Source organism: Agelaius phoeniceus, chromosome Z (genome assembly GCF_051311805.1).
Source record: "Agelaius phoeniceus isolate bAgePho1 chromosome Z, bAgePho1.hap1, whole genome shotgun sequence".
NCBI classification, from domain to species: Eukaryota; Metazoa; Chordata; class Aves; order Passeriformes; family Icteridae; genus Agelaius; species Agelaius phoeniceus.
In genome coordinates, this window is record NC_135303.1 from 26,079,817 (window position 1) to 26,106,522 (window position 26,706).

Genomic DNA, 26,706 nt, shown 5'->3' on the forward strand with positions numbered 1-26,706 from the left:
CGCTGCCGGCTCCTCCGGGCCGCGGCCGGGCCGGCGGTGCGATCCCCGCGGCGGGGAGCGGAGCCGCGGCGCCCCCACCGTTGCGCCCCCGGCGGCGCCCCGGCATCGCTGCTTTAAGCGGTCGCGGCGGGGCGCCCGGAGTAGCACGCGGCCTGGGGAGGGAGCGCGGCGATTGGCTGGGAGGCCGCCCGGCGGACACGCCCCCCCTAGAAAAGGGGCGCCGTGAGTGGCGGGGGGAGAAAGTAAACACAGCCGGCCGGCCCTGCCCGCGGACCGGCCGGGGCGGGAGGGGCTCCGCTTGACGTGATGGGCCCCGGCGCGGCCGCCCCCGGGCAGGAGCACGCGGGGCGCGGGGCGGGCGGTATCCTCTCCCCCAGCCCCTGCGCCGGACTCGGGCCGGCCGCGCGGGCGGCGCTCCCCCCTCGCCGACTGCGCGCCGCCCCCGGGGGGCGGCGGTGAAGGACCTGCCCGGCGCCCCGCTATTTATTCGCCCCCCACGCCCCCTTCCTCCTCCGCCCCGCTCTTTCCCGCGCCGCGGGCGGGCCATGGCTGGCGGCGGCGCGGTCGGCCCGGCGGACGAGCAGTGAGGGCGGACGGAGCCCCCCTTGTCGTCGGGGCGCGGCCGCACCATGTCGGCCGTCGCGTACGTGGACTTCGTAGCTGCGCAGTGCCTGGTCTCCATCTCCAACCGCTCCGCCGTGCCCGAGGCGGCGCGGCTGAAGGTGCCGGGCGAGGGGGAGGCGGCCCGGGAGCTGCGCGACCCCCGCGACGCTTGGAAGGACTACTGCGCCCTGCTGGCCATCGCCAAGAGCCTGCTGGAGCTGAACAAGTACCGGCCGCTGCCCGCCCCCTCCGTCTGCAGTGACAGCGTGGAGAGCCCCGACGAGGACGCGGGCTCCGACAGCGACGCGGCCACCGAGCAGGGTTCCAGCCCGCCCCGCAGCCCCCCGCCGGGGCCGCCCCCCCGCCTGCGCGCCGCCGGGGCCGCCCCTAAGGGGAAGCTGGCGGCCGAGAAGCGGCACAAGTGCCCCTACAGCGGCTGCGGCAAGGTCTACGGCAAGTCTTCCCACCTCAAGGCGCACTACCGGGTGCACACAGGTCAGCGGTGGCGGAGGGAAGGGGGCGGGAGCGAGCGCTTGTCCTCGGATGAACCCGGCCAGCGGCGCGCCCGGCATCCCCGCGCGCCCCCGCTGCCCTGCCGCGCCGCTCTGGCTTCGCTCGGGGTTGGCTCGTGTGTCCCCCTGCTTCACGCCCCCCGCTTCTTTACCCCGGCTCTCATCGGCGCCCCTTGTCCGGCGGGAGCCGGCGGCCGCCCCGGGCGGGGCTGCGGCAGCGCCTCCCGCCGCGCCCTGCCCGCCGCCCGCCGCCCACCTGCGCCGGCCGGGAACCGGCCCGGGCCCTGCCGGGCATCGCGGGCCGGCGGCAGATGCCGGCGAGCGGAGCGAACTCGGAGTGTCCGGCGCGGCTGGGAGGGAGGGATGGCGGCGGGGGCTGCCGAGTTCGCTCGGGGCGTCGGCGAGGGAAGCACAGGGGCGGCGGGATTCGGGTTTCCTGCCACTGTAGGGTCAGAACTGGGCGCCCAGTCCGCAAGGGAGGCGAGGGCAGCGCGGTCCCGCCCGCGCCCCTCTCGCTGCTCCCGCCGTCGGAAGCCGCGGGCTGGGCCGCAGAGTCGCGGCGAGCTCTGCCCGGCTGCGGGGACTGGATGTCGCGGGGCCATGGCGCCGGAGCAGGGGCTGGTGGGGCTGCCGGCTCCGCTCGGGAGGGGGCGGCGGCGGCGTCTCCCTGAGCCTGGGCGAGCGGCACCGCTGGGGCTTGCGGACACACCCCCTCCGGCGGGCGGCATGGGCGCGCTCGGGGAGCGCGACAGCTGGAGCCGGTGTCGGGCGCTGGGGCAGACCACCGCCGGCTGCTCCCGAGCCGCCCCGGCGCTGCCCCGCGCTGCCCCGCCGACCGGGGCCATTGAGGCGCCGGACAGGGAGGACCGAGCCCGCTCTTGCCGGCGGCAGCGCCTCGCACTATCGGTTACCGAGATCCAGCTTTGACGCGTTCCACAAGGGCATCATTCATCAAGCTGTGTGCTCCCATTCCCGGCCCTCGCCCGGGCGCCTCGGAGGGTGTGGCAACATGGAAACCTGGAGATAAAACATATCTGCGGCAGCCTAGCCCCAAGGGGACAGCAGCTGCAGACTTCTCTGTTCGTTTGTTCGTTTCCGTTTTGGTGTTTTTTGTTTGTTTATTTGTTTATTTTTAGACCTTCAGTGTAAGTGATTGAATAAAAACCTTTATGGGTCTGAATTGCTCTTGGGATCATAGTGGACTACAAAAGGCTGCTTTAAAAATGTTCTGAATTAAAGGGTTGTGTTCAGGAAAAGAAAGGCGTAAATAAAATGAGACAAACACTGCCAAGACATTCTGTCAATGACGGTACCTTTTGGATTTTGTCTGTTGGTGGTGATGGTTAGAGGTGTGATACAAAGTGAGTTGATCACCCAAGGAATGTACCGTCAGGCATTGCTGTAGAATTTAATATGGATTGGGTAGGATATGGCCACATCTGAGCTCCAGCTCAGCCTCCGTTGCTCCGGTTCACCGGTGTGCCTAGGTGTGCGTGCATTGCAGAGGAAGAGGCTTGGGGCTCCTTGCCGACCGGTGCTCTGCTGGCAGGTCTGCTGGCAGGTCTGCTGGGTGCTTAGCTCTAGAGGCTGGAGAGAAGGGGGTAGGGTTACTGGATATGGCTCAGCAATGAGCTCTGCGGTTAGACTTTCTCTCTGAGCTGGGAAAGAGGATGGTCAGTGGTGACCCTGTGCTGACCTCATGACCAGTGCCAAGAGTTGTTGTGTTACCAGCTCGGAGACTGAAGCTCAGATGCTCTTTTGGAGGCTGAGTGTAACTGGTGCTCTACAAAATGTTGTCTCATAAGTGACAAAGAAAACGTTAGTATCATTTCCATTTACTACCCCACGCTCAAATATCCACCCTGATAAGAGAACCAGAATAGATGTTGGCTGAGATAGCATTCTGTGTGATGACATGTAAATTAATGTACTGTACAACCCACACAGCCTGCTGTAAGCAGTAGTGTTATAATAAGTACTGCTCAAGTGGTATGAGGTTTAGCATGTGCTGCTCCCAAGTGGGTGGCCTTAGCTCCAAGTATGAGGCATTTGACTCAGAAACACTGATGTACTGTCATGGTAGTTCCGTGTGATTAAAATCACTGCAGACATCCAGGAATAATGAACTTTCAGAGCTTCCTAATGTGAAGTTAATTGTAGCTAACTGAAATGCTAAATGATACTGATAATGTTAATTATTTTTATAGATGACAACAATTCCTTAGCAACAGTGGGATTCAATGGGACCTCTGGAGTTATTCATAACTATATATTACAGAGCATTAATGGGCCCTCCTTAGTACCATTTTATTTCCTTTTTTTCAAATAATGTCTCTCTCATCTATCTGCCATTTTTCACCAGGCCACCAACTAGGATACTTGCTGCAGTGTAGCCTTTAGTGGAAGTAGGTGCACAGCCGCCAGTTGAAGCTTCCTGGTATTAATTTTTAATATTTAATCCCAGTATTTCTATCTTGGAAAATGGCTTAAGGATTTCTGTTCACACCCATGAACTTGTGCGTACTCACAGTTCTCTTTAATCATTAGTCCTGGCCAAGCAAGTTGGGAAGCTCTAGATCCTTCTCTTTCTGTGTAGTGGTTGGGCATCTGAAAACTCACCAGTTCATCTTTGGTAGCCTAATGCAAAGCAAGAAACAAAATACCAAATCAAGGTAGAAGGGTAGAAGGCAAAAACCTGATGCTGAAGAGGTTAGTGGTCTCTATCTTATTAACCATTCTTTAAATTTGTTGTTTCAAAGGTTACATATTTCAGATACTAAAAATGTCTACATAACTGTTTGCTTGAAGTTTGGGCCTTTGATAATGCTAGTTCAATTTCCAGGAGGCCCAAATTAGCCATCCATCAGAAGTTGTCTTTTGAGTTGATCTTTACAGAAAAAGATCAGCAGATGGCACTGCACATCCTGCTTGTGCAAGCAGTCCTCTTGCTTGTGCTGCCAGGGCTAGGTGGGACCCAAGCCCTGGAAATCGTACAGAGGTTGGGAAAAGGTGAAGGACCCATCTGAGCGAGAAAAAGACAAGCAACAGCAGATAAGCAGAGTTACCTTCAAAATGAAGAAGAAACAGAAATTCTCTAAATAGGTGGGTTTAGAGGTTTGGTTATGACAGGTGTAGGATTACAAGTGTTCAGGTGACAGGTGTAGGTGTGTAGTGTTATTATTAGCCTTAAAGATGGAGTAGGGGGAACAGCTTAATAGAGAGGGATGTGCAGGCCAGAAGGTTTCCAGGGAAAATGAAGGCATATAGCAAAAATGCAATCCCAGTCAGGAGGCCTGGCCAGGGAGTGCAGGGAAAAGGGCAGGAAGAGAAACTGGCAGGAGAAACAAGCTGTACAAAATTCATGTTTGCTATGATGGTGTGAATATAATCCAGTTAAATGGCCTATTACCACTGACACTAGATCTTCTCTGTTCCTCCTTCCTGACCAGAAAGGTGCCATAAAAGTAGCTTGTGAGATGCTTCCTCCTCCTGGACTTTTAGGTGTGTGCTTGCCTGGGGAGGCTGGGGATTGATGGGAATTTCACATACACATCAGATGCCCTTAATTAAGAGTTTAGATGCTCAAAATCCAGTTGTGGGGAAAGTTCTCCCTCTTCAGCTCAGCTTTTCAGCCAACCATATCATCATGTAAACTGGATCCAAACAATGCAGAGAGTTTTGTTACACCAGGCAGCCGATGCGCTCTTAAGTGCTCTCAGCATTTGGCTCTCACCAGGGCTCAGAAGCAGGGGTTGGACAGAGGTGAGAACCCATAGGCTGATAGTCTGCACAGGGAAGTGGAGGAGCATTTCCAGTAGAGAGTAGGAGCAGGCACTGCAGCTGCCTGTTGCTGCTACCCAGATGTTGTAGTGTTGGACCAGCCCCTCTATTGGTTTGGTTTAACTGTACTGCTTTGTTATTTGTGTTCTGGATTATCTCACTCATCAGACTGTACAGATGCTGGTATGTTGACAGTCCTCTGCTCATTGAGATCTTTCTCAGTAATTTTGTTTGAGCATAATCTGAAATACAGCGTTTTAAGACCCTCCTGTCCAGCTCATGCCATGACACTTACCCAGATCCTTTAGAATAGGACCCAAGAGCAAAAAGTGGAGCTGACAACAGATTTTTTGTTAAATTCAGATTGCCATGTGAAATACCGTGGTTAATGAAAATGCACAAATTGCTGGAGTTCTAATGGGCATGTTTCCAGGTCTTGGAGAAACATGATGATCCTGACTGGGAGCCTTGCCAGTGAATAAGGTAGGCAGAAATCCTCAAGATTAGGTTCAAAATTGTCCAATTCCCAGTTGTCTTTTTTTCTGATAAAAATTTAAGATTTTAAGCAAGTGTATGTGTCAGTTGTGGGAAAGTGCTCCAGAAAAGTTTATCAATTGAGTCAGCATGACAAAGTTCACATGTAGGACAGAAGCAGTGAGCAGGCATTATCCATAAGAGCACAACTCCTGCTTCCAGATGGATGTGTTGAAATTGCAGTTTTACAGAGTTCTGCTCAGTGTTTGTGCTATGGCACTGGAGACCGTGTGGTGGGTGTCACTGCTCTTGTTAGCTTGTGTTTCTTGCAGCGCCAGCTGTTCGGATTGCTGCAGGAACTCCTTTGTTCCTCTTTGTTGGCTGCTGTGTTGTTGTGCACCAGGCTGCTGCTCCTGTGCTTCTGGCCTTGAACAGCTTCCAAGCCTGCAGCTGGAAGAGCAGAGGAGGGCCAATTTAAGATTAAAGAAACAGGGTCTGAGGGAGTCATGGCAGAGAATACCTCAGACACTGTACACTTGTGGTAGTGCAGTTCACCATCTGTATTCGGGTTATGATTAATGTGCACAGCCTGAGAGCACTCCATAAATACCTTAAACTTTAGGGAAAAGTCTGTTGAAACACTGGCTAATAAATTCAGAGTGAAATATCATAAGTTACATTATCTTTCTGAATGCATGTGAAATTGGATTCCTCCTTTCCCTGTCAAAGCTGTTTCATCTTAGCAAGGAAATTTGATTATTCATATAGGACAGGAGCTTAAACCCAATGTCCTTTGTTCCCAGGTAAGTGCACTAGGTATGTAAACACCAGGCTAGGAGTTGGTGTCTCTCCATTGTTGTTGTTGTTAAAGTATTACTGCAAAATGGAGGAAGTTCACATGAAGATGAGCTGGGAAAGGAGAAGAGCTAGGAACTTGTCTCACATATCCATGAATGTACTGCTGAGGGCCCTTGCCTTAGCTACAAAAGCACGGATTTTACTCTCTGGTGAGATTTGGAAGATGTTTCCTCTGCCAAGTAGCTTACCTGACTGATCTCTCTCTCTGTGTATGTTTGTGTGTATGGAGGCACAGTCCCCCAGAGAAAGCCTTCTGTAACACGGTTAAGGGAGGTTTGTGCTCTGACAGAGAAGCTGAAAGGGCATCTCTTGTGTCTGATACTGCATCGCAGTGGGATAACAGCAAGACACTTTTCCTAGAATTTAGACTCGGCAGCAGCAGGTTGTAGCAGGTGGTTTTGCATCTGGACTTTGGAAAGAGACTCAAAACAGCTGTATGTCCAAGCAGCTGCTGACTGGTAGTTTAAGAATGTCAGAACGCCCTAAATACTTGCTGAAGGCAGCATTTTAATACTTTAACCAACCTGTTGTGTTTAATCCTAAGTCCTGGCAGACTAAACCCCTTGCTGGAACCCATCCATCTGCTGCCTATCCCATCATTTTGGTCACTTGTCTGCTTGGATGACCATGGTTAGGTGCTCCAGACAATGTTGGTTTAGGCATATGGTTCCAAACATCCACACTGCTGATCTCTCTCTGCACCAGTATCTGTACATGGTTGCCATGTGTTTTAATGACCTGATTTTGGAATATCTCAGAAGAGGAAAAAGCCTGCTTGAAAGGCATTCAGTCTGTCTGCCCAGGTGATCTATCTTCACCAGAATATATGGCCTGTGGACACCCAGTCAGTCAAAGTCCAGTGTCCCACAGGAAATTGCTCGTTCAGGGTGTGTGGGGCAAATAACTGGGGAGAAAGTATACCTGAGACAGCAGATATTCTGTGTGTTAAAGCCACCATGAACTGCAGCTCCTAACCTCAGTCATCCACGCATAAAGCAGAGTTTTGTGGTGAGGAGGCAGATGACTAATCAGGATACCACCACTACCTGTACTTATGTTAATGAGCCTGCTAATGCCCACTCTGTATTCGTTTTTCAGAATTCTTTTTTCTGTGTAAGACTGCAGTGTGGGAAAATTTGGAATGTCCCAGGGTAGGGGAAAAAAGATTTTTTTAATCTATTCAGAATAAAATAAAATCGACCTGCCTCAGGTCATACAAAGTAGCTTGGATATAGAGTTTAAACTTGCCCAGAAAGAACAAACTAAACATTTGTTGTAGAGGGTGGGGAGAAGGAACAAGTTGAAAATGGCAGGTGTAGCAAGAGGGCTAAGATTAAAAGGATCTGCAAAGGCCTTTACATCCATATGGGATTTAAAGCAAGCCAGGATTGCAGTAGTTCTTTAGACTGTAGAGAAGACCTGTGAAACACCACTGTTAACTTATACTGAGAATAAACTGTCTCATTCTATTCCTGGTGCCACACAGCACAAAGAATGGGAGTCTGCAGATGCACCTGTTCCTATTACCTATAAATCAGTTTCTTATTCACTTTTTACTTCTGTAAGCTGCTCTGGATATATATGTGTATACATATTAATCTTATTTTTTAAAGAAAATTATTCACCTGTTGGGTCTGTTGTGTTAGGATCCAATCACACATAGTTTCAGATTATCATAATGTACCATTGACCATTTCTTGATGGAAAATCCCATCAGATGCATAATGTAAAAAGTCAGTAGCATACAGCCACTAAGGGAAGCAGTGTGTAACAGTACTGCATGTTGATGTTTCAAGCTTTAGCATTACTACCCCCAAAACTAAGGGAGAAGAATCGTAAGGAAGATGCATGCCTTGCCTGAGCTGACTCCATGTCTCCAGATGGAGGCAGCACCAGCTTGCACTGCAGCTCTCTCAGCCCCTGCCTGCTCAGCAAGCAGATGAGTTGCAAGACTTGTTTTCTCAGAGGGCTCTTCCACAGACATCTCTGTTGCTGCAGAAAGAAAGCATGTCAAATACAGCAGATACAGCCACCATCTTTGTAGAGTGGATGGCTATCACATGCTATCAGCCATCTCTGCCTTGCTTTAAGTGCTTCCCAGAGACACACTCCACGCTTGCCTTGCACCTATTGAGGCTGAGGTGCCATCTCTTTGGGCTGCTCTCATCCCTTACAGCTTTGTGACCAAGGGGAGACATGAATTCTTGGGCTTGGAGATGACCCCTGAGGGCCTGGAAAAGCCTCCCTCCCCCTTGTCTCTGCTCTGAGAGGCTTGGAGTTTAATACATCTAGGTGTCAGGGATTGTGCCTACTTTCATAGGTTTAGGCACTTCCAAAGTGGCTGTGACAGCTTCTGCAGGTTTGTATTGCTGAGATGATGGAGTCATTCTTTACTACTCTACTTGGGAGCTCTGCAGTGGATGGGGGGCCCTGCTGGTGGCATCCAGGTGCCTCCAAGGGAGCGTGGCCACCCATCTCTGGCTGTGATCTCTGCTGTGTCCCATCCTCATGCACAGCAGCTTTTCTGTTGGTAGCAAGGTGTCTGCACCATGACAGGCTCCTGCAGCCTTTGTATCTTCCCCCAGCTGGGCCCAGGGTTGATACCCTGCAGAGCACAGTACCAAAGCACAGCAGGTGCTGTGATCCTCATGTGATCCCGAGCAAGCCCTGCCTTTCCCTAAAGCTTTGTGGTTACACTGCATAACCTTAGAGTGGTTTCCCCTGGCATGTGCAATTGATGTGTGGGGTAGCGATGGTGGAGGTCATGCTGCTCCTGTCATGTGTCAGAGGGAATTCCAGAAGCAGGGCTTCATTTTATCTTCTCAGGTGAAATTTCAGGAGGGCGTGGGGGCGGAGTTCAGTTTCTTAAGGGCTGCTTGAGGCCAGATTTTAAACACTACTTTTAGACACTCAGGTTGGATACTGCCATGCCTAAAATAGGTGCTGCTCCCCAAAGACTGATGCAGCCTAGGCACCTAATCTCCCTGTTTACAGCTGGGCATTTCTGCAGACTGAAGAGCTGTTCTACGGGAGATGGTTGGAAATGTGGCTTCCAGAGATGAGGCAGGATGCCTCAGTTGCTCCCACTGCTCTGGGGTGTAAGTGCCTGACACAGAGGCATACACTAGATAGCTCCACACGTGCAAGATGTGTAGCACTCCTCCCACGCTCCCGGGGGGCAAGAAAGCTGTTCTGCACCTCCCACTGCCACCTGCTCCCAGGAGCTGTGACAGAAGCCATGAGATAGATTGCAAAAGAGCAGCACAAGTGAAACGCCTCAGATGCTAAGGGCTGGGCAGGGGTGGTGTTGTGAGGCCTCTGTACAGTTCCCGGTGCATAGTGGAGCTGTGGCTGTGGTGTTCAAGCACCCGTGACCCTCCATGCTGTTTTAATTAATTTGTTTTATACAGGCGGTGGTTGTTCAGGTCTTCCATCCATGTCAAAACGTGTACACCAGGGAGCTGAGAAATGCATTTATAACAAACAAAGTAGCCCTGGCTCACGATGGCTGGCAGCTCTGCCTCCACCAGGCTTGGGCAGGCAGCTGGCGTGACCTCCTCTGCTCCATCGAGAACCAGCATGGCCATGAGGCCAAGGAGGCAAGCACAGGGGCAGCAGCCGCAGGGCTGTGCTGTGACTTAGGCCGTCCCACTCATCCAGCTCAGCTCCATGGCACGCTGGTTGGTCTGGAATAGGGCAGCTATCTCTTGAGGAGCACAAATAATTGGTAGCCCAAACAGTGAAGCATTATTTAGTGAAGCTTACTAGGGCTTTCAGGGCCCCTGGTGTAACTACACCTCAGCTATAACCTGGCCTGTTCTTATCCTCCCTTGGCCTTTTGGATGCCATCAGTGAGTCCCTCCCTGCAACTCTACCATACTTTGTATGGACTGTTGTTCTCCTGGATTCAGGGCTGTTCACTCAAGTCTGTAGCTTTTTGTCCCTGCTGTTGTATCTGGGAAAAACTCCAGGACCCACTTTGTAAATCACTCCTTTTCTGTTGAATTTTGAATGTAAAGTGAGCTCACCTGTTGTGCCAAACCTCATAGTACTAAGAAATACTGGAGTTCCTCAGCTTCTTTCCAACTCTTCCAAGCTGGAAGACCCCTGGGATAGTTTTTGTATTTCATGGTTATCTATAAATAGCTGTTATAGAGCTGCCATTTATATTCCCTTCAGGAGGCTCTGAAGAAGGTAAATGAAAGGGGTCAAACCTGCAGCAGTGCATGGTGGAAATCTTTTGTGTGAAGTTAAACACCTTCAGTTTCCATCTGCTCTGTGTACTAGGGTCAGCCTTGCTGCTTTGGAGGCGCTGTGTTTGTGCCTGAAGGCAAAGCCTGCAACCCACAGAGGTGAACTGTAGGGATGTGGAGTGCCAGGAAGATGACGTGGACTGCTCTTCAATCCTTGCACCCTTGTTTTGTAAAAGCAAAGTTGTGGTGTCATTTAGGTTAACATGTTGGGGTTGTTTTTAATCATTATAGCAAACATTTATTCCAATAGAGTAGGAATAATGAGGTGTTTTTCTTGTCTTCAAACCAGCTGTCTAAGAGATTGATACTTGCTGGAACACCTTGGATTTCCAGAGGAAGAGCTGAAAGGGGAGCATGGGACTTCCCTCTGCAGGTGCAGCAGTTTTGCCCTACATGCTTACAGCCCCGAGGCTTCACTGTTCTCCCCAGTGCCTCACCACTCAGTTCTTCCTGGGCTGGAAAGACTCGTCCTAGCTAAACGATTTTTTTTGCATCATTTTCTAACTGCTACAAATAATTCAGTAGAATGGGAGTGTCAAAGGAATAATTCTAGCACACCTTTCCCAAGCTACTGTAGTGAGACCAATATGAAAAACATACAGGCAAAGGCAGAGCTCAACTCTTGTTTGACAGTCTTCAGGTCATGTAAGGTTCTGTACTAGAATGTGAGTTTCATGTGGTTGGAGGGATTTTTGGCTTCTGCTGGAGGTGAGAGTGAAACCTGATGAAGTGAGTTATCAACAACTCCATAGACGTTGGCACCATGGCAGGAAACAAAAGCAGCTTTTTTCCCTCAGCAGCATGTTCTCTGGCTCCTCGGTGGAGCTGGCATGTGCTGATCTGCAGTACCCCTGCCCCCCATAATCTCTCGCCATCCTTTCTTCCCCACAGGTGAGCGGCCATTCCCCTGCACGTGGCCCGACTGCCTTAAGAAGTTCTCCCGCTCGGACGAGCTGACACGGCACTACCGCACGCACACGGGGGAGAAGCAGTTCCGCTGCCCGCTCTGCGAGAAGCGCTTCATGCGCAGCGACCACCTGACCAAGCACGCCCGCCGCCACACCGAATTCCACCCCAGCATGATCAAGCGATCCAAAAAGTCCAGCTCCAGCAGCTCCTTGTGAAGGCAGGGCTGGCCCTGGGGAAGGAGTGGAGGAGAGGCAGTCTGTGGCGAGGGTGCAGGCGGTGGGGCCAGAACACGAGCATCCACTGCGCTGCCGGTCACCCTCGCTGTCCAAAAGCACATGTAGCCGGCATTTAAAAAAAAAAAAAGTACTCAGTATCCCCCTCCCCATCTTCCACCTCCTGGCTCTGCCTCGAGAACAGTCTGGAACAAGTGGACTGTGGGGTGAGAGGAGGGAAGGGGCAGCCAGGGAGGAGGTGACCACCTCTTCCAAGGTATGCGTTGATACTGGTGTACATACATAGGACTGGGCGGTCTGGCCTGTGCCACCACAGTAGCATGACCCCAAAGTCTTTGTGATTGCTGTGTCATGAACATGTTTTGTTGAACAGTGTAATGCTGCTTGTATTTAGAGTCTGTCGAGTAAAAACACTTTCCGAGTCACATAAATAACTCAGATAAAAACTCCATAGCACATTGTAGAAGTGGGTTTACTTCTGTGTATCTTCTGCATTCCTGCACTTAAAGAGACTATTAAGAGAAACATTACATATGTTACCAATAGTATCTGATTGATATACTGAGATAAGGTGAATTTATACTCAATAAGCCCATTAAAGTAAATAGGTATTTTTAACTTTTCTTTGTATTAACTATACTTTTGAATATCAGCTGGACTTTTCCAGTAAAAACTTGTATGATTCAAGAAAATACTTAAAGCAAAAAAATCCCCATAAAGAGCTCAGTAATTTTCTGACTGTGTGTGTATTTAGCTCTGTTATTCACTTACCTGGAAAAAAACAGCTCAGCCTAGATAATGTGGCGGGCATGTGGGAGCTGAAGTATACGTCTCTCATATGATCCCATACTTTACTTGTCAGTAATATAGTACTGTACTACAGAAATGCCACTAACAGTGCTTTATTCTGCTGTGGTTTGTTTGAATGGGTGCACAAAGCAGCTACCATCTTTACAAACTGCTGCTTTTTTAAAGGCTTTTTCTCTTCCTACACTTGCCTTAAAGATTTATTCTCTTCATACCATGGCCTAACTCCCTTGGAGTCCTATGGGAATTGTGTGTGCTTATGGAGAGAGTAGACCTTTTCTTAAGAGCACTCTGATAATGGAAACACCTAAAATTACTGTAAGGAGCTCTTTGGAAGGGCTCCTGTATCTCTTGATTGATCTTTCTTTGGAGTATGGGGGAATACCACAAGCTAATTTGAAATATAGAAGGTGTCTTGCAATACTCCTTTGTGACATAAGCTTCTCTTAGTACTTTGTACCTGTGTCATGCATGGCACATCAAATGGTGATAAAAGCAATGTTAACTTTTATTTTAAAGCTATTTTTTGATCTTTAAAAGGAGCAGAAAGACCACTGAATGAAAACTTTTAGATGAATTAGTGAATATTTCAAATTTTTGTATGTGTTAAAAGCATGAAATTTAAGAGGTTATCAGTGATATATCTTTTCCCCTCCCCAGCTGCATAATGGGGGAGAATTCTGTTTACACATTATTTTTTTCCAGCAATGTTCTTCTGTTTGGTTTTTACCCCTTCCTCCAGAAGAGGAAAGGGAGGTGCAGCCCTACTAGAGACTTAGGGCCAAATTAATTTTGTGAGTATTTACACTGAAACCCAAAGTGTCTCCACTGCAGATGAATTTAGGTCATCTTGTAAAATTCTGTACATAAAAGATCTTGTTAGCACACCTGCAATTACAGTATCTTATTGTTTTATCTGATAAAAAGCTTGCTTCCTAGAAACAAACATAAAAAATTAACTCGGAGAGTAGAGTGTTTTCTCCTCTACAGTTGTATATGGCTTTCAGCATTAGAAATCAGGTTGCATACTGTGTTTTTACCTGTGTAGTTCATGATAGATTTCGTCTATGTGAAGAGAACTTCTTTTAAAGCATTGGGGATATTGAATAGTCTATGGAATAAAAAGGGATGTGTTTTCTTCAGTGAAGACATCAGGAAACCAAGCACACTTTCTACCTCCGTTTCAGCTTTTTGAAACATTTATTTTAGAAACCAAACTTTTAATTTCTCGTATTCAGATTGAGTCATAGGGACATAGGTTCTTTGTAATAAAATCTGGTAGTGTTGGTATTTTTATTGATCAAGAAATACAGAAAGTATTCTGCTTACCAGTACTGTTAATGCTGCCTTGTGGAGTAGGGTCAGGGCCATGAGCAGGCCAGTGAGATTCAGAGGTGCATCTTTGTTCATCTTTGTTCTTCTCTCTGAAGATCAAGCTAGATTTCAAGTCTCCGTCCTGCAGTCTGGATTGTTGCCGTTTTGTGGGACAAATACAGCACTTGGCAAATTAAAGTCCGATCCTGTGAAATACAAGAGATCCTCACATCCAATCAACCACAACTAGAAACCACAGCTGATAAGCAGCTCCTAAACCAGTATGTAAACATCTTGGTCACTTAGCTACCAGGATTTTAACTGATATATGGAAGTAAATGGCCAGCTTTACAGTATCCATGCTGTGTATTTGGGGTAGAATGCACACTTAAAGAAATGTTCCTGCAAAGTCTGAAATAGGCGGGAGGTACTTTAGTCCATGGGACAATGGGACATGCAAGGCATGTGTCACCACTGCCAGTGACAAGATCCTGTTTCTGAAAAAAACTCTTCCTAAATGGTAGTGTATGCTGTATTTCAGCACTGGACAGACAGGATTAATGTGATTCATTAATCTCTAAGAGAATGCATTGGGAATTACCAGGTTTGGGGATATCATTGTACTGTTTTGTTCATTTGGTTTGTTTTTTGTTTTTTTCTTTCAGTAAAAGCAAACAATGGCTTTAACACCTAAACAAACTGCAGGTTAGATCCTTGCATCTTGAAGTTAAGTTTTGAATAGTGTTGCAAGTGTTGGAAAAGAAAAGGAAAATCAGGTTCTCTAATACTGTATGTACTTGTTGTACTATTTTGGAAGTACTTAATAGCGCTGAAGTTAGGACAGCTCCTCTCCTTGATTAAGAAAGTCCATTAGTATAGAGAAGTCATGGATTTAAAGGTATAACTATATAACATACTTCTTGAACTTTCTTCATGACCGACATTACAGATCTGTTTTCAGCTTGCAGATGGACTTAGGCCAGCATACACCAGACTGGACACATTCTTAAAAATGCTGTTCTACAAACCAGTGATCTGTAACACTGTAAAATACCAACTCCCAATAGTTTAATCAGTTTTATTTTTGTACAGTATTCGTATTCTTTATAAGTTATTTTGCTGTCCTGTTTTGTAAATCACATGAAATTGTAAAAAAAGGAAAAGAAAAAAAAGTAGGTATAGGTGTTTTTGTACATATGTATATATATATTGTCCAAATAAAGATAAAAGGAATAAAAAACCCAAACTTGGTCTTGAATGACTGGAATCAAGCAGTGGTCATGTAAACCAGCCTGAATGACCACAAAAAAAAAATATTGCACATTATGAAATCCATAGTTTGAGCAGTGTGTGAACCAGCTTCAAAGGTCTTGGTGTTGCTAGTCATTATTTAGCTTGGATTGTCTTTCTCTATTTTTCCAGTGTGTTTTCCCAAGCATGCCTTCTAGAGACAAAACTTGCACTCAGGAAGAAGTGTCCCATCACCTGCATGCTCCAGCACACAGGAAGTCTGTCTCCCACTGCTCCTTGGCTTTTGAGCTCAGAGTGGTGCTCTCCCTCACACCGTGCAGCTGCTCTGTGAGCAGATGATGCGGCATCCACACTGCTGCCTTGAGCTTTCCATGGCTTTGGAGGATTCACTGGTGTATGGAGATAAAAAGCATCTGCTTGGCCTCTGAAAGAGAAAGGCAAGGTGCCCTGTGCCAAAAAGCTCCCTGACATGCACAGTCATGGGCATCACAGCCACTGAAAGCACCCACTTACAGGAACGTAACCAGGTATTGGGCACAGGGCTCGGATATGACTGCAGGATGAGCCCTGGACCTGAGGGAACATGTCACCTTCCAGCAATGCAGGCAGGGACAAATGGGTGGAAGATTGCCATCTACAGCTGGAACAAAACTTGTTAGTAGCTTCCAGATTTTACTCAATGCTGAGTTGGAGTTTTCTTGTGTTGGATGGCTAAAGGACAGATAAAAAAAACTCAGCATAATGTTTTCTTTTTTCAGCTTGTCATTGATTTTATGAATAAGGGACACAGGGCTGTGGCACTGGCCTCATTCCCTTGCAATCCCATCATAAAAGACTTTCCACAAATTTACCATTCTTTATCTTAAATCTTTTAATATTTAGTTTTAGTGCTGTAATTTGAACAGCTACCAAAATCTGCCTAGTGTAGAGGAGGCCTTAGAAGGATGTTTCCAGCCGCTGAGATGTAGTACATTTACAGAGGGGTCTTGCCAGGAGTGGTATAAATTCTGACTAGGAATAGGTACATCATGCAAAGTCTTGGGTGCACCACAGAGGTGTTGGCAGTTGGCATGGGGTAGTGTGACCCTGAACTAGACCTGCTGATTCTGAGAGCACAGATTCTACAAGGTTGTAAGGGTATCCTGTACTTTCAGTTTTCCTCTCTGCCAAGGACAAAACAAAGGAAACATGCCACAAAATGTCTTAACAGTCTAGTTAAATGCCTGCAGAGCAGTTCAGGAAGCTGCATACAAGGAAGGCTGGCTTTCTGAATCTGTCAGCTGGGTGACCTGGACAATTTTGATCTCCATAGAAGTCTATAACAATGTTCAGCACGCACTCTTCCAGGGCTGAAGGGTCTGTGAGGTTTTATTTATGCACCAGAGCTCTGTAACAACCACTACTTTCTCAATGACTCTTGCTTTGGAAGCAAAACTTTCAGGTTGAGCTCCTCACACTGCTCAGCCACATCGGAAAAATTTCTTCAGCAGTAACTTAATGCAAACACCCAATTGTCAGAACACTCCAGTTACTCAAGTACTGTTTATGGAACTCCCTTAAAGGAGAGGAAGCTTTCCCAATGGGAAGAATTTTTCAGCTACCATGCTTTCACTGCCATGCTGTCCTCAGCTAAGAAACTCTCTGACCTCTAAAACACCTCAAACACTTCCACAGGTATTGTGGAAATCTTCCCATTTCAAAAAGAAAATATCTTGACTGACATCAGTTCTAATCCTTAGCAGACATTTATTTCTGTATGATTACACACAGTATTTTTCTGGCTCATCCATGGCTTTTGGGTAAAGAGAGTCCGTATTGCTTTCAGCTTGTATTTTTGAAATTGCTACAACTATTGCTGTATTTTTAGTGGCTTGTAACCTTCAATTCATAATTAATAAACATCCTATCACTTTTCATATCAAACCCCATCACTGTCTGTTTCATAATGCCTATTGCCTCTTAGGCCACATAACACCTGTGTGTCCACACAGTGAAACACAAGGTACAAAGGAAATGGAATGAATAAACCATAGCACAAATGAGAATCACTGAGTACATAAGGGCAGTTCACCATTACAAGATCCAACAATGCCCTCTTGGAATTCAGAACGCATGGAGAAATAAACCAAAGGTGCACAGAAAAGTTTTGGACTTTCCCAATGGCTTTTTCTTTCTCTTGTGGCTAATGGGCAGGGACCAGAACGACAGCAGCAGAAGTTTCAGAAGGCACAGATGTAAGGTATATTAGAGCTTCCCAGAAGCACCACATACAGCCATGTGGGCTCTTCTGCTGTTAATGACTGCTTTGGTGGCTTTGAACAGTGTTTCCAAGCAGAAAGCATATTTTGAGGGCCTATGAAAACCCATGTATAACTGCTCTGTCAAAAAATACAAGGGAAAACCACAGTTGTATTACTAGCCTGTGCAATGCTGGTCTGCTTTCCTGAATTGCATAAAATAAGCCAGGCCTCTGCTTTCCTGCATTGCATAAAATAAGACAGGCCTTATCTAGAAGCTAAACTACACTCAACTCTTACATCTAATAAGCCATATTTCTTAGGCGTATCATTTTTAAACAAACACTTCAAGGGGGACAGCCTTCCTGTACATTTATTCAAACTGAAATAAAGGATTCTCCCCAATATAAGCTACTGCAAGGATTTTTCATGAACGCACTGATTTCTGACATACTGATGCTTAGGGAATTGCCATGCACACTGAACTCTACCACTTTAAATATAATAGGACAAAGCCAGTATATTTTATACAGCAAAGTGTATTTTAAATGCTACAAAAATTCTGACCAGAAAGTCCTTCATGGATGGTACAGTTCAGCTCAGAAGCAAACATAAAGCAGAATCAGATTCTTCAGCTGCTGGGGCCCACAGAAAACTGTAGTATTAGTGGCTTTTCACCTGAACAGTCCTTTAAGCTTCACTGCAGGAGGACAAAGCGAGGCTGGTACTCTTGGTGGTATCTGAGATGTTCCTTTGCACTCCTTGTACTGATCATCTGCTTTGGATTTGCACCATGTTTGTAATTCCTCAGGAAAACAAACAACATAACCAACAAAACAAGTAAAAACCCTGCAAAAAAACCCAAACCACCAAACCAAACAACAAAAAACCCGCAAAACCCAACCATCCAAAAAAACCTTTATTGTCCATGAAAACCTATTACCTGACCCAAGCTGAGGTAAACCACTGTTAATGGATTCAGTTAAGGTCACGCTGCATAATGTTCACAGTCTGCAGCTTTGGTTACAAATTGGGAAGGGGGAATTGGACATCTTTCCCCTTTAAATTACATGATCCAGATTCTTTTGAACCGTTCATGTTCCTGTTCACATGTTACCTGTGCACTCTTCAGCTCTCTGTTCTTTTCTATGGCTCCTTGGAATATTCTGCCACCATCTTCTGAGTTATCATCCCTTCCCTTCATCTTGCTTCCTGCAAAATCAACTTTGTCCACCTCTATGCATGGCTTCTTATACCCAAAGAAGTCTGTCATTCCTTTCCAGCTAACTTGCCACATTCTCATCACCATGCTTTCCAAAGAGGTCAGTCTGCAAGCGACTTGCTCTTCTATGAATACACAACAAGAGAAGATATTTGCCAAGATCTCATTTAGCTCTGGGTGCAAAAATGACAGGTGCAACACCATGTTTTGAGACCAACACACACTGTTGTTATGGGTTAATCCTGGGCAGCAGCTCAGGGCCACATGCCCACCCTCCCCCTGTGGGATGGGTCAGAGAATCAGAATGGTAAAAGTGAGAAAACTTCTGGGTTGAGATAAAAACAGTTTAATTTGGAAAGCAAAAGCTGTGTGCACAAGCAAGGCAAAACAATGAAGTCATCCACTACCTCCCATCAACAGACAGGTGTTCAGCTATTCACCCAGAAAAGCAGGGCTCCACCACACAGAGCTGTTACTTCAGAAGACATAGCTCCAAACACCCCTCCCTCTTCCCCTAGCTTTTACTGCTGAGCACAATGTCACACAGCATGACATAGCCCTTTGGTCAGTTGTCCCACCTGTGTCTCCTCCCAGCTTCTTATTAACTTCTTGTGCTAGCAGGACAGTGTGAGAAACAGAAAAGGCAAAAATGCAGTGCAAAGCACTCCCCAGGGGTACCAAAAACACCCCTATGTAACTGTCATGGTTTGACAGTGGCACAATGCCAGTGCCCCCAAGAGAATACTCTCTCCCTGGTTTCTGCTGTGAGATGTGACCAGGAATAAGCAAAGCAGGCTCCCACTTAGGAAAAAAAGAATTTATTAACTAAACTACAAGGGAAGGGAAGGGAAGGGAAGGGAAGGGAAGGGAAGGGAAGGGAAGGGAAGGGAAGGGAAGGGAAGGGAAGGGAAGGGAAGGGAAGGGAAGGGAAGGGAAGGGAAGGGAAGGGAAGGGAAGGGAAGGGAAGGGAAGGGAAGGGAAGGAAAAAAAAAACACACAAGCAAAATGAAAACTTCACAAATACATCTCCTCCTCCTCCTCCCCACCAAATTCCCAATACAATACATCCCCCAAATCATCGACTCTCACCACACTTCAGAATACTCAATCCTCAGTTCATCAAGAGGAGAAGGAATCCTTCTTGTGCCAATGGTGACCTCTTTCTTTCATGGGCAGCACTCTCACCACTGAACACGGACCAGAGCTGCTTCTAGGGTCGACTTTTAAGGATGCTTCGTCCCACTCCAAAAAGGCACAGTCTCGACTTTGGGACATCTGTCCCCCCCATATTTTTCACCCTCTGGGGCTGAGGGGTACCCACACTGAACCCTCTTGGTCCTGAGGCATTGCCTCCCCCTAGAATGCAGTCCCTGTATCACAAGGAAACATGGCTCTGTCCATGGCTACACAAAAAGAGTCCAGCATAAGCTACTCCATCATCTCTTCCACCTGAGTTCTTCTCTATTTCTCTCGTGGCCCATTTCCTCTTATCTCATCTCTATCTATCTTCTCATTCATCTCCAGGAGGATTAGCATTTGTAAGGTTTCCATCATCCAAGAAAAGGGTTAAAAATCTGAGGCTCTGTCTGTCCAGAACTCCCACGGCTGCCCTGCGGAGCACCTTCTTGTACCCCCCCCTTCTCCTTCTCAGCCGTCCAAGCACAGGCACAGGCACAGGCTCTCCCTCTGTCTCTCCTGGAGGGAGGGGGGGGGGGTGGCTGCCCGATGCCTCTCAGTGCTCCTCCACCCTTCCATCCTGCAGGGGCCTTCCCCTCCCTTCTGTCCAGGGCCCGGCCTACCTCACCCGGCCGCATGGCTGCCCCTGGGCCTACCTCACCCGGCCCCATGGCTGCCCCTGGGCCTACCTCACCCGGCCGCATGGCTGCCCCTGGGCCTACCTCACCCGGCCCCATGGCTGCCCCTGGGCCTACCTCACCCGGCCCCATGGCTGCCCCTGGGCCTACCTCACCCGGCCCCATGGCTGCCCCTGGGCCTACCTCACCCGGCCCCATGGCTGCCCCTGCCCCGCCCAGCCCACAGCCGGGCAGGGGAGCTCTGAACCTTTCCCTGACCGGAACCCAAGAGAGCCTGCCAGGAGAGAGCCCTGCTTTTAACCCTGTGTTCTCAGAGGCAGATCCAATGTCCCAATGGCCACATTAGGTGCCAATATTAAAATCTGAGCATCCATTGGCCTAACCACAGCATCCCAGAAAACATATTTCCTGTCAAACCAACACAGTAACCAACAGCATTCTGATCATAAACTCAAAATATAACCCCATACAAACTTCTATGAAGAAAATTATCCCAGCCAAAACCAGTACAAATGTCAAGAAACCCCCACGGGCCTAGTGGGGGTAACAGATCAACAGAAGAAAGACAGGACAACAGGGGAATTACTTCCAAGAGTAACCAGGGAGCAGATTAGTGGAGAAAAGGTGGAGGAATTTGGTGGAAAGCATGAAGGTGGGAATTGGTGTCAGAGGATTACACCACTTGGCAAGAGCTGAGCCACAGGAGAGGCTGATAGGCTGCTCTAGTGTTGCTTTTCACCTCTCTTACTTCTGCCTCTACTGTTGCTACTGGTCCTTATTCTCCCATGCTTTCCCTGCTGACTTTCCACACTGCTACAGTCGTGCCTGAAAAGCTTTCAGTGGCTAAAAATATCATCATTCTGCACTTACCTCCCCTCTCCCTACTAGTTCAGCCTTGTCAGTGGCTGAAGTTAGCATCAAAGTAAAACAAGGTTATAGCAACTACTAGATCAGCCCCTGCTACAAAAACTGCCCTTCACCCAAGCTATTGGAATATGCAAAGGACATTTTATCAATGAGCCTCCTAGAAGCATGGCTTTTGGCAAGCCTAGTCTGGTGCAATGGCACAGAACGTGTTGTGCTTTTCAGATGTTTAGGCATGAACAGGTGAAGAACTTTTCTTGGAGCAGAGGAGGATTTAACTCACTTCCACATATCCTTTCTCTCACAAATTATAGTGTACTTAATTGTGGTTTTATTCTTAATTAGCAAGGTATGGGGGGAAAAAGTGCTTCCAGAACAAAAAGTTCTAGAAAAAGTAATTTTGGACACTGTGTTTTAGTGAGTCACAAGTGAAAAGAATAATTCTGGCTCAGTTATTTACAGAGAAGCTAGAGTGCCAAGGTTCCCCCTCCCCTGCTTCCCATGCTGTAGCTCTTCTGTCAGACACCTCCCATCAGACACTGTGCCAATCTGTCCTGGTCTAGGAATGGCACTTCCCAATTTGTGCCCCCTCAAGACTCTCCAAACCAGACACCACTCTCTTGCTCCATTTTCTCCTCCCCACGCAGTGTTCTGGAGAGAACTGGAGGCACAAAAGGCAAAGATCACAGGCTGAGAGATAAGAACTATTTACTGCAAACAGCAATGAGATCCGAAAACGAAGAGTAACAGCAACAAACTCCCTGGTAACAGACAATTTTGAAGAATACTTTTAAAACCAAGAGCTTTCAATACAGTGGACAGACAGACAGGCCTGTAGCCTCAATTATGTCAAACATACTCTGGTATCCAAATTAACTCCAGATCACAGCCTGAGTTTCCACACTTTCGTATCTTCTGTTCAGTACATGTGTTGGGACACAAATTATCATATAAACTGCTCCAGGAACTAATTTCACAGTCAGAAATTCCATTGACTAACACTGGCCTGCAGTAACAAGAATGTGTGGTTCTCTGCTGCACTGAGGGCTCATCTATCTCTTCAAAGGAACAATTACAATACTTCCCTTTTAATACCTAAAACCTGCCAGATTCCAACTCATATTTTGTAGTGGGCTATTTTATTTTGAATGCATGAATATCAAAGCCTGAAATACCAGTTTCACTAGCAAAGTTCATTGCCAGGATGCTGTTAAGAAAAACACCCACTGAAAGCAGGTATCAAATTGCTGGATTTTACTTATTTAATAGTTAACTTAATAATCAGGACTTTATTTTAGGTCTTCAACATTCTGTTGCAATCTGCATTTCCAAATACTTAACATTTATGGCCAACACGCTATTAAACATTTTTATGGCTTTCTGTTGAAAAGCAATTGACTGTACAGTCACTCCAATGCAGCTGACCCCTTGTAAAATCCTCCTGGGGTTAAACTTACATGTCAAATCTGCAGCACTATTTTCTCTATCACCCAAAATGTATGAAGTTTTACTTAGAAAAATAAACACACAAGAAGTTATATATTGCTTAGTTTTTATTCTGCAGTATCACTAGGCTCACTGTTTCAGGAAGACCTGGAATTCTGTTAGTCTCCTTCCTAAGAGACTTCCTAGAAAAACCTTATCATTAGAGCACTACAAAATGAAATGCTACTATATTTATTTGTTAATTTTGAGAGAAAGTATTTACTCAACAATAATATATTCATATAATAATATTATTTATATTAATTTCAGGTTTATTTTTACAAAACAAACTATTACAAACCATTCTTTTTCTATAGATCACCTGAATTAATTTTAAGAAATTGCATTTCAATAGGGAAATGGGATAACACCCACATCTGTGGTAAAGTAAAATTATTTACCAAAAGCAAATTCCAATTTTTGGAAAAATATCCCCAACCTCTAGAAAAACAATGGTCACAGAGTAAGTCCAGGATAACCTAGAAAAATTACCTGCACTTCTGATGCTGCATTAACTGACAGAATATTTAAAAAAAAAAAGAATTTTTTTCTTTAAACCTACAATTGAGAAGAGTAGGTTATCTGGAGAAAGTGACCACTATGAAAGACTTGAAAAAGAAAACCATGCATTTCAAATCTGTCAAACATTTGTGTAAGTTTTAAGAACCAAAGTTCACAATCATCAGTTTTTTTGAGGGTTTTCCTCTTTGACAATTTCTGAATTCTTGAAAGCCAGATATTTCAATAAAGATATATAAAATACTTCTGTAGAATTAAGATTCAGTCATGCTGGAAAGGTGACGTTGCCGTCGCTTGAAGCGCTTTATGTTCCATTTGTATGTCTCCAGCATAAAAGGCCCATTGTAGACAAACAGCAGAGTCATCTTGTCATTGTAAGTGAGATTCTGCAGGAGCTGGTGAAAAACACAGAAACAAAAGTCAAAATAGCTAGCTGTTCCCCATTATCTAAAAAAGGTGAATAAGATCTATGAAAAACCTTAGATCTCAAAAATATCACTATACTAGGATTACAACCTGAGAAATGAAGTGTATTTGTTCCTAGAAACCCCCTCAAAGGGACTCATTCTTCAGCCAATTTCCATGCATCAGTATTCTCATTAGAGGAAAATTTTCATATCTAATCTGTACCTTCTTGCTGCCAAGGACCTCATTGCTTTTTTGCTGTATCCAGAGAATACCTCCACTCCTCTGTGGACACAGAATAATGTTTTTCCCCAGGGCAGGACAGGCGACAGTAATTGTACCCAAGTAAATCTATGTCTCTCTTTAGCCTTGTGCTTCTCTGAGCTAAGCAATTTCCATTAGTGGAAACTCAGAATGATCAAAATTACTTACAAGTTACACCTTCTGGAGTAAGTCCAGTGCCTGTACTACTTTTCTGAAGTGTAACAGCCAAAGCTGGATACTTATGATAATCCAAACTGTGCCAAACACAAGCCTAGCAGACAAAGATGTCATGCAAACCACAGATTATAAGCAGTGCTCAGGATGAGATTTTACAATTTACCTGCACCTGATGCTCAGCTTGTCACTTCCCTCTCCCCAGTCATTTAGGCATTACACCAGATGCTGTTGTTGATTTTTCTCACTTAAATACAAAATTTTTTGTTTGTCTGTACTGAAATGAATCCTGGTTTTGATAAAATTTACCTAACCTAAGATTATTTAGAATTTCACTTTACAGCGAAAAAAGGATTAACTCCCAACATGGGAGTTATTTGTATGTTTAATAAACATAATGTTTCAGATTTGTATTAAAAATACTAATTTTCAAATCCACTTTTAAGAACATATTCAGTTCATCTACTCACTATGACAGCGAATCACAACTACTCAAAATACAGTATTCCTAATCAACTTTACTGCATATTAATTTATACCACTTCCCTCTGCAGCTTGCTTAAAAATACAACCACAGGAGGTGTCAACACACTGAAAAAAAGGCGTTGCAGTTTTTCCTGTATCCACTGGGTACACACATGGAACTTGGCTTGGTTAGACAAACTGTCACACTTTCTGGTAAGTGGTGATATACAGCAGGGGCTCAAGAACTGCCAGTAAGCCATGAACAGTAGAGTCTGGCCTGCTCAGCCCACCCCGTGCAGCCTTTTAAATTATCCTCTGATGCAGCCCACACAAACACTCTCAATCAAGTCAACCTTTACACAACGTGCTCTCTCACTAATTTTTCTTGTGACAGGCCATTGTAACTTGGCATGTCACCTGCTTGTGGAGGAAAGAGGGAAGGAGGCACTTCAGCCACCTCTTCATAACCCTGTCTCTTGTTGCTGAATAATGCTGCAACATGTCCTCAAGTTTCCTCTTACCATGATGTTGACTTTTTATGTTTTTTTAAAGTTTGGAGATTTTTTAAATTATGTTCTCTCATTTTAATTTTGATCTTTCTGGTTACCTCTGCAGACTCAATTTTTCTCTGTCTCTATACTTAGTAATTTGACAACAGACTCCACTTTTACAACAAACTCTGGACCCCAGACAGCAATTTTCTACAACTCCTTAAATTTGGGAAGCATTAGAGTTAGTTGAGCTATCTATCTTTCAACATCCAGATCATGCTGTTCTTTCTCTAAGTAGGAGAGTGCATGGAAAACCTGATTCAATAAGAAGAATCACAAGAAGACAAAAGGGAATAGGTAACACAGAACAATAAAGAAGTAATGTGGTCAGGAAATGACCAAACTTCATGGAGGTAAGCATACTGTAAGATCAGAAGGAACAGCAAGCATTACCTTCCATCTCCTTCCAGTAAGGTAAATGCTATGAGGGGGCCTTACTCAGACCCTCCAATTGCTACTTACTGTAAAAACCGGACATATCAGCCAGATTTTCTAAAATACAGTGTATGAAGAGATACAAGAGTGATATCTTAATGAAAACCAGCACACTTACTGACTGCTTGTCTCCCTGGTTTACAAGTAATATTTACTGTTTCAATTTGTCTTGGATCAAGCTCAACATAACATCAGTCTCTGTTAATGGTGCAGGTGGACAGCCACCTTATTTACCCTTTCCCCTTTCAAGACTTGGCACTACATCACTGCATGACTAGTAAGTCAACTGCCTTTATTTAAATTTTGACTGAGGAGTACAATTAAACTGGTCACTCTCAGAGCACAGATCTCATCTTTTCTGAGCCTCTAAATCTCAGGTTAACACAGGAAAATTATTCAAGTAATCATGTGGGACTCCTCTAGCTCTGATGTCAGCAGCACTAGCCTCCTCCTTCCCCAATATCCTCATCTGACTTGTCTGGAAGTTGGTTTCTGCTACAGTCTGAATTTTGTGTTAGCTAGAGGCATTACCTTTTACAGCCTTTTCCATGGTAACCCTGTCCGCTGGTGGCTAATACATGATACTTCCAGTGGGGGCAACAACTCCAGAGCAGGCTTCTGAGATGAGCCTTGGTCTAAGTTGTCTGAATTCTTGCCTGACTGTCCTTAAAATGGACAAATACTCTCTTTAATCCAAATTTCTTAGGTAAAACACAGGTAAGTTATACAGTGTTTACTGGTGTATTATCACACCAAATCCCATTCTCCTACACTTTACACTTCCTATTTCATTTTCTGCCACATACCTTTGGTGTAATGAAGAAGTACTGAGATGTCCTTTCTTTACAAGCAGTTTCCACAACCATTTCAAAAACTCTTCTCTCATTCGTTGGATCCATTCCCTGAAAAAAAAAAATGTCTGTTCTCTCCACTATGTCATAAGCATCTGTACACAGAAAGAGCAATACCACACTATTGATTCTCACCTGATTTATTTCATCAACAACCCTGAAGGGACATCTGTTGAGTTCTTGCAGAGCCATCAGGTATAACACAGTAGAAACAGTTTTCTCACCTCCACTATGATAATACGGAGTCAATTCATGAAGTTCAGTGCTACTGTGGAATTTGACTCTAATGCGAATTCCATACTTCTCATACTCCTCCTGTAAAAGCCAGTACCTTTTAAACTCATTTTCTTTTTATTATAGCTTATTTTACAATGACATGCAAATTACAGGGCATTTATACAAATGTACATGGGTCTATCAACTACT

General features: G+C 45.9%; 2 protein-coding genes across 2 annotated transcripts in view; one reads left to right on the forward strand and one right to left on the reverse strand.

Moving 5' to 3' along the window:
* The first annotated feature begins 216 nt into the window (after window positions 1-216).
* Window positions 217-15,001, forward strand: KLF9 (KLF transcription factor 9). Its single transcript, XM_054652698.2, has 2 exons — window positions 217-1,098; window positions 11,372-15,001. Exons 1-2 carry the CDS (start codon window positions 630-632, stop codon window positions 11,602-11,604), a joined length of 702 nt encoding a protein of 233 aa, XP_054508673.1. The 5' UTR covers window positions 217-629; the 3' UTR covers window positions 11,605-15,001.
* Window positions 15,002-21,822: 6,821 nt separating this feature from the next.
* Window positions 21,823-26,706, reverse strand: part of SMC5 (structural maintenance of chromosomes 5) — a 49,982-nt gene continuing 45,098 nt past the window's right edge. The window contains exons 22-24 of the mRNA XM_054652095.2: window positions 26,416-26,595; window positions 26,236-26,331; window positions 21,823-23,530 (exon numbers count right to left, since the gene is read on the reverse strand). Of these exons, the coding sequence (XP_054508070.2) occupies window positions 23,390-23,530; window positions 26,236-26,331; window positions 26,416-26,595 (417 nt within the window). The 3' untranslated portion in view covers window positions 21,823-23,389. The remainder of the gene's footprint in view (window positions 23,531-26,235; window positions 26,332-26,415; window positions 26,596-26,706) is intronic.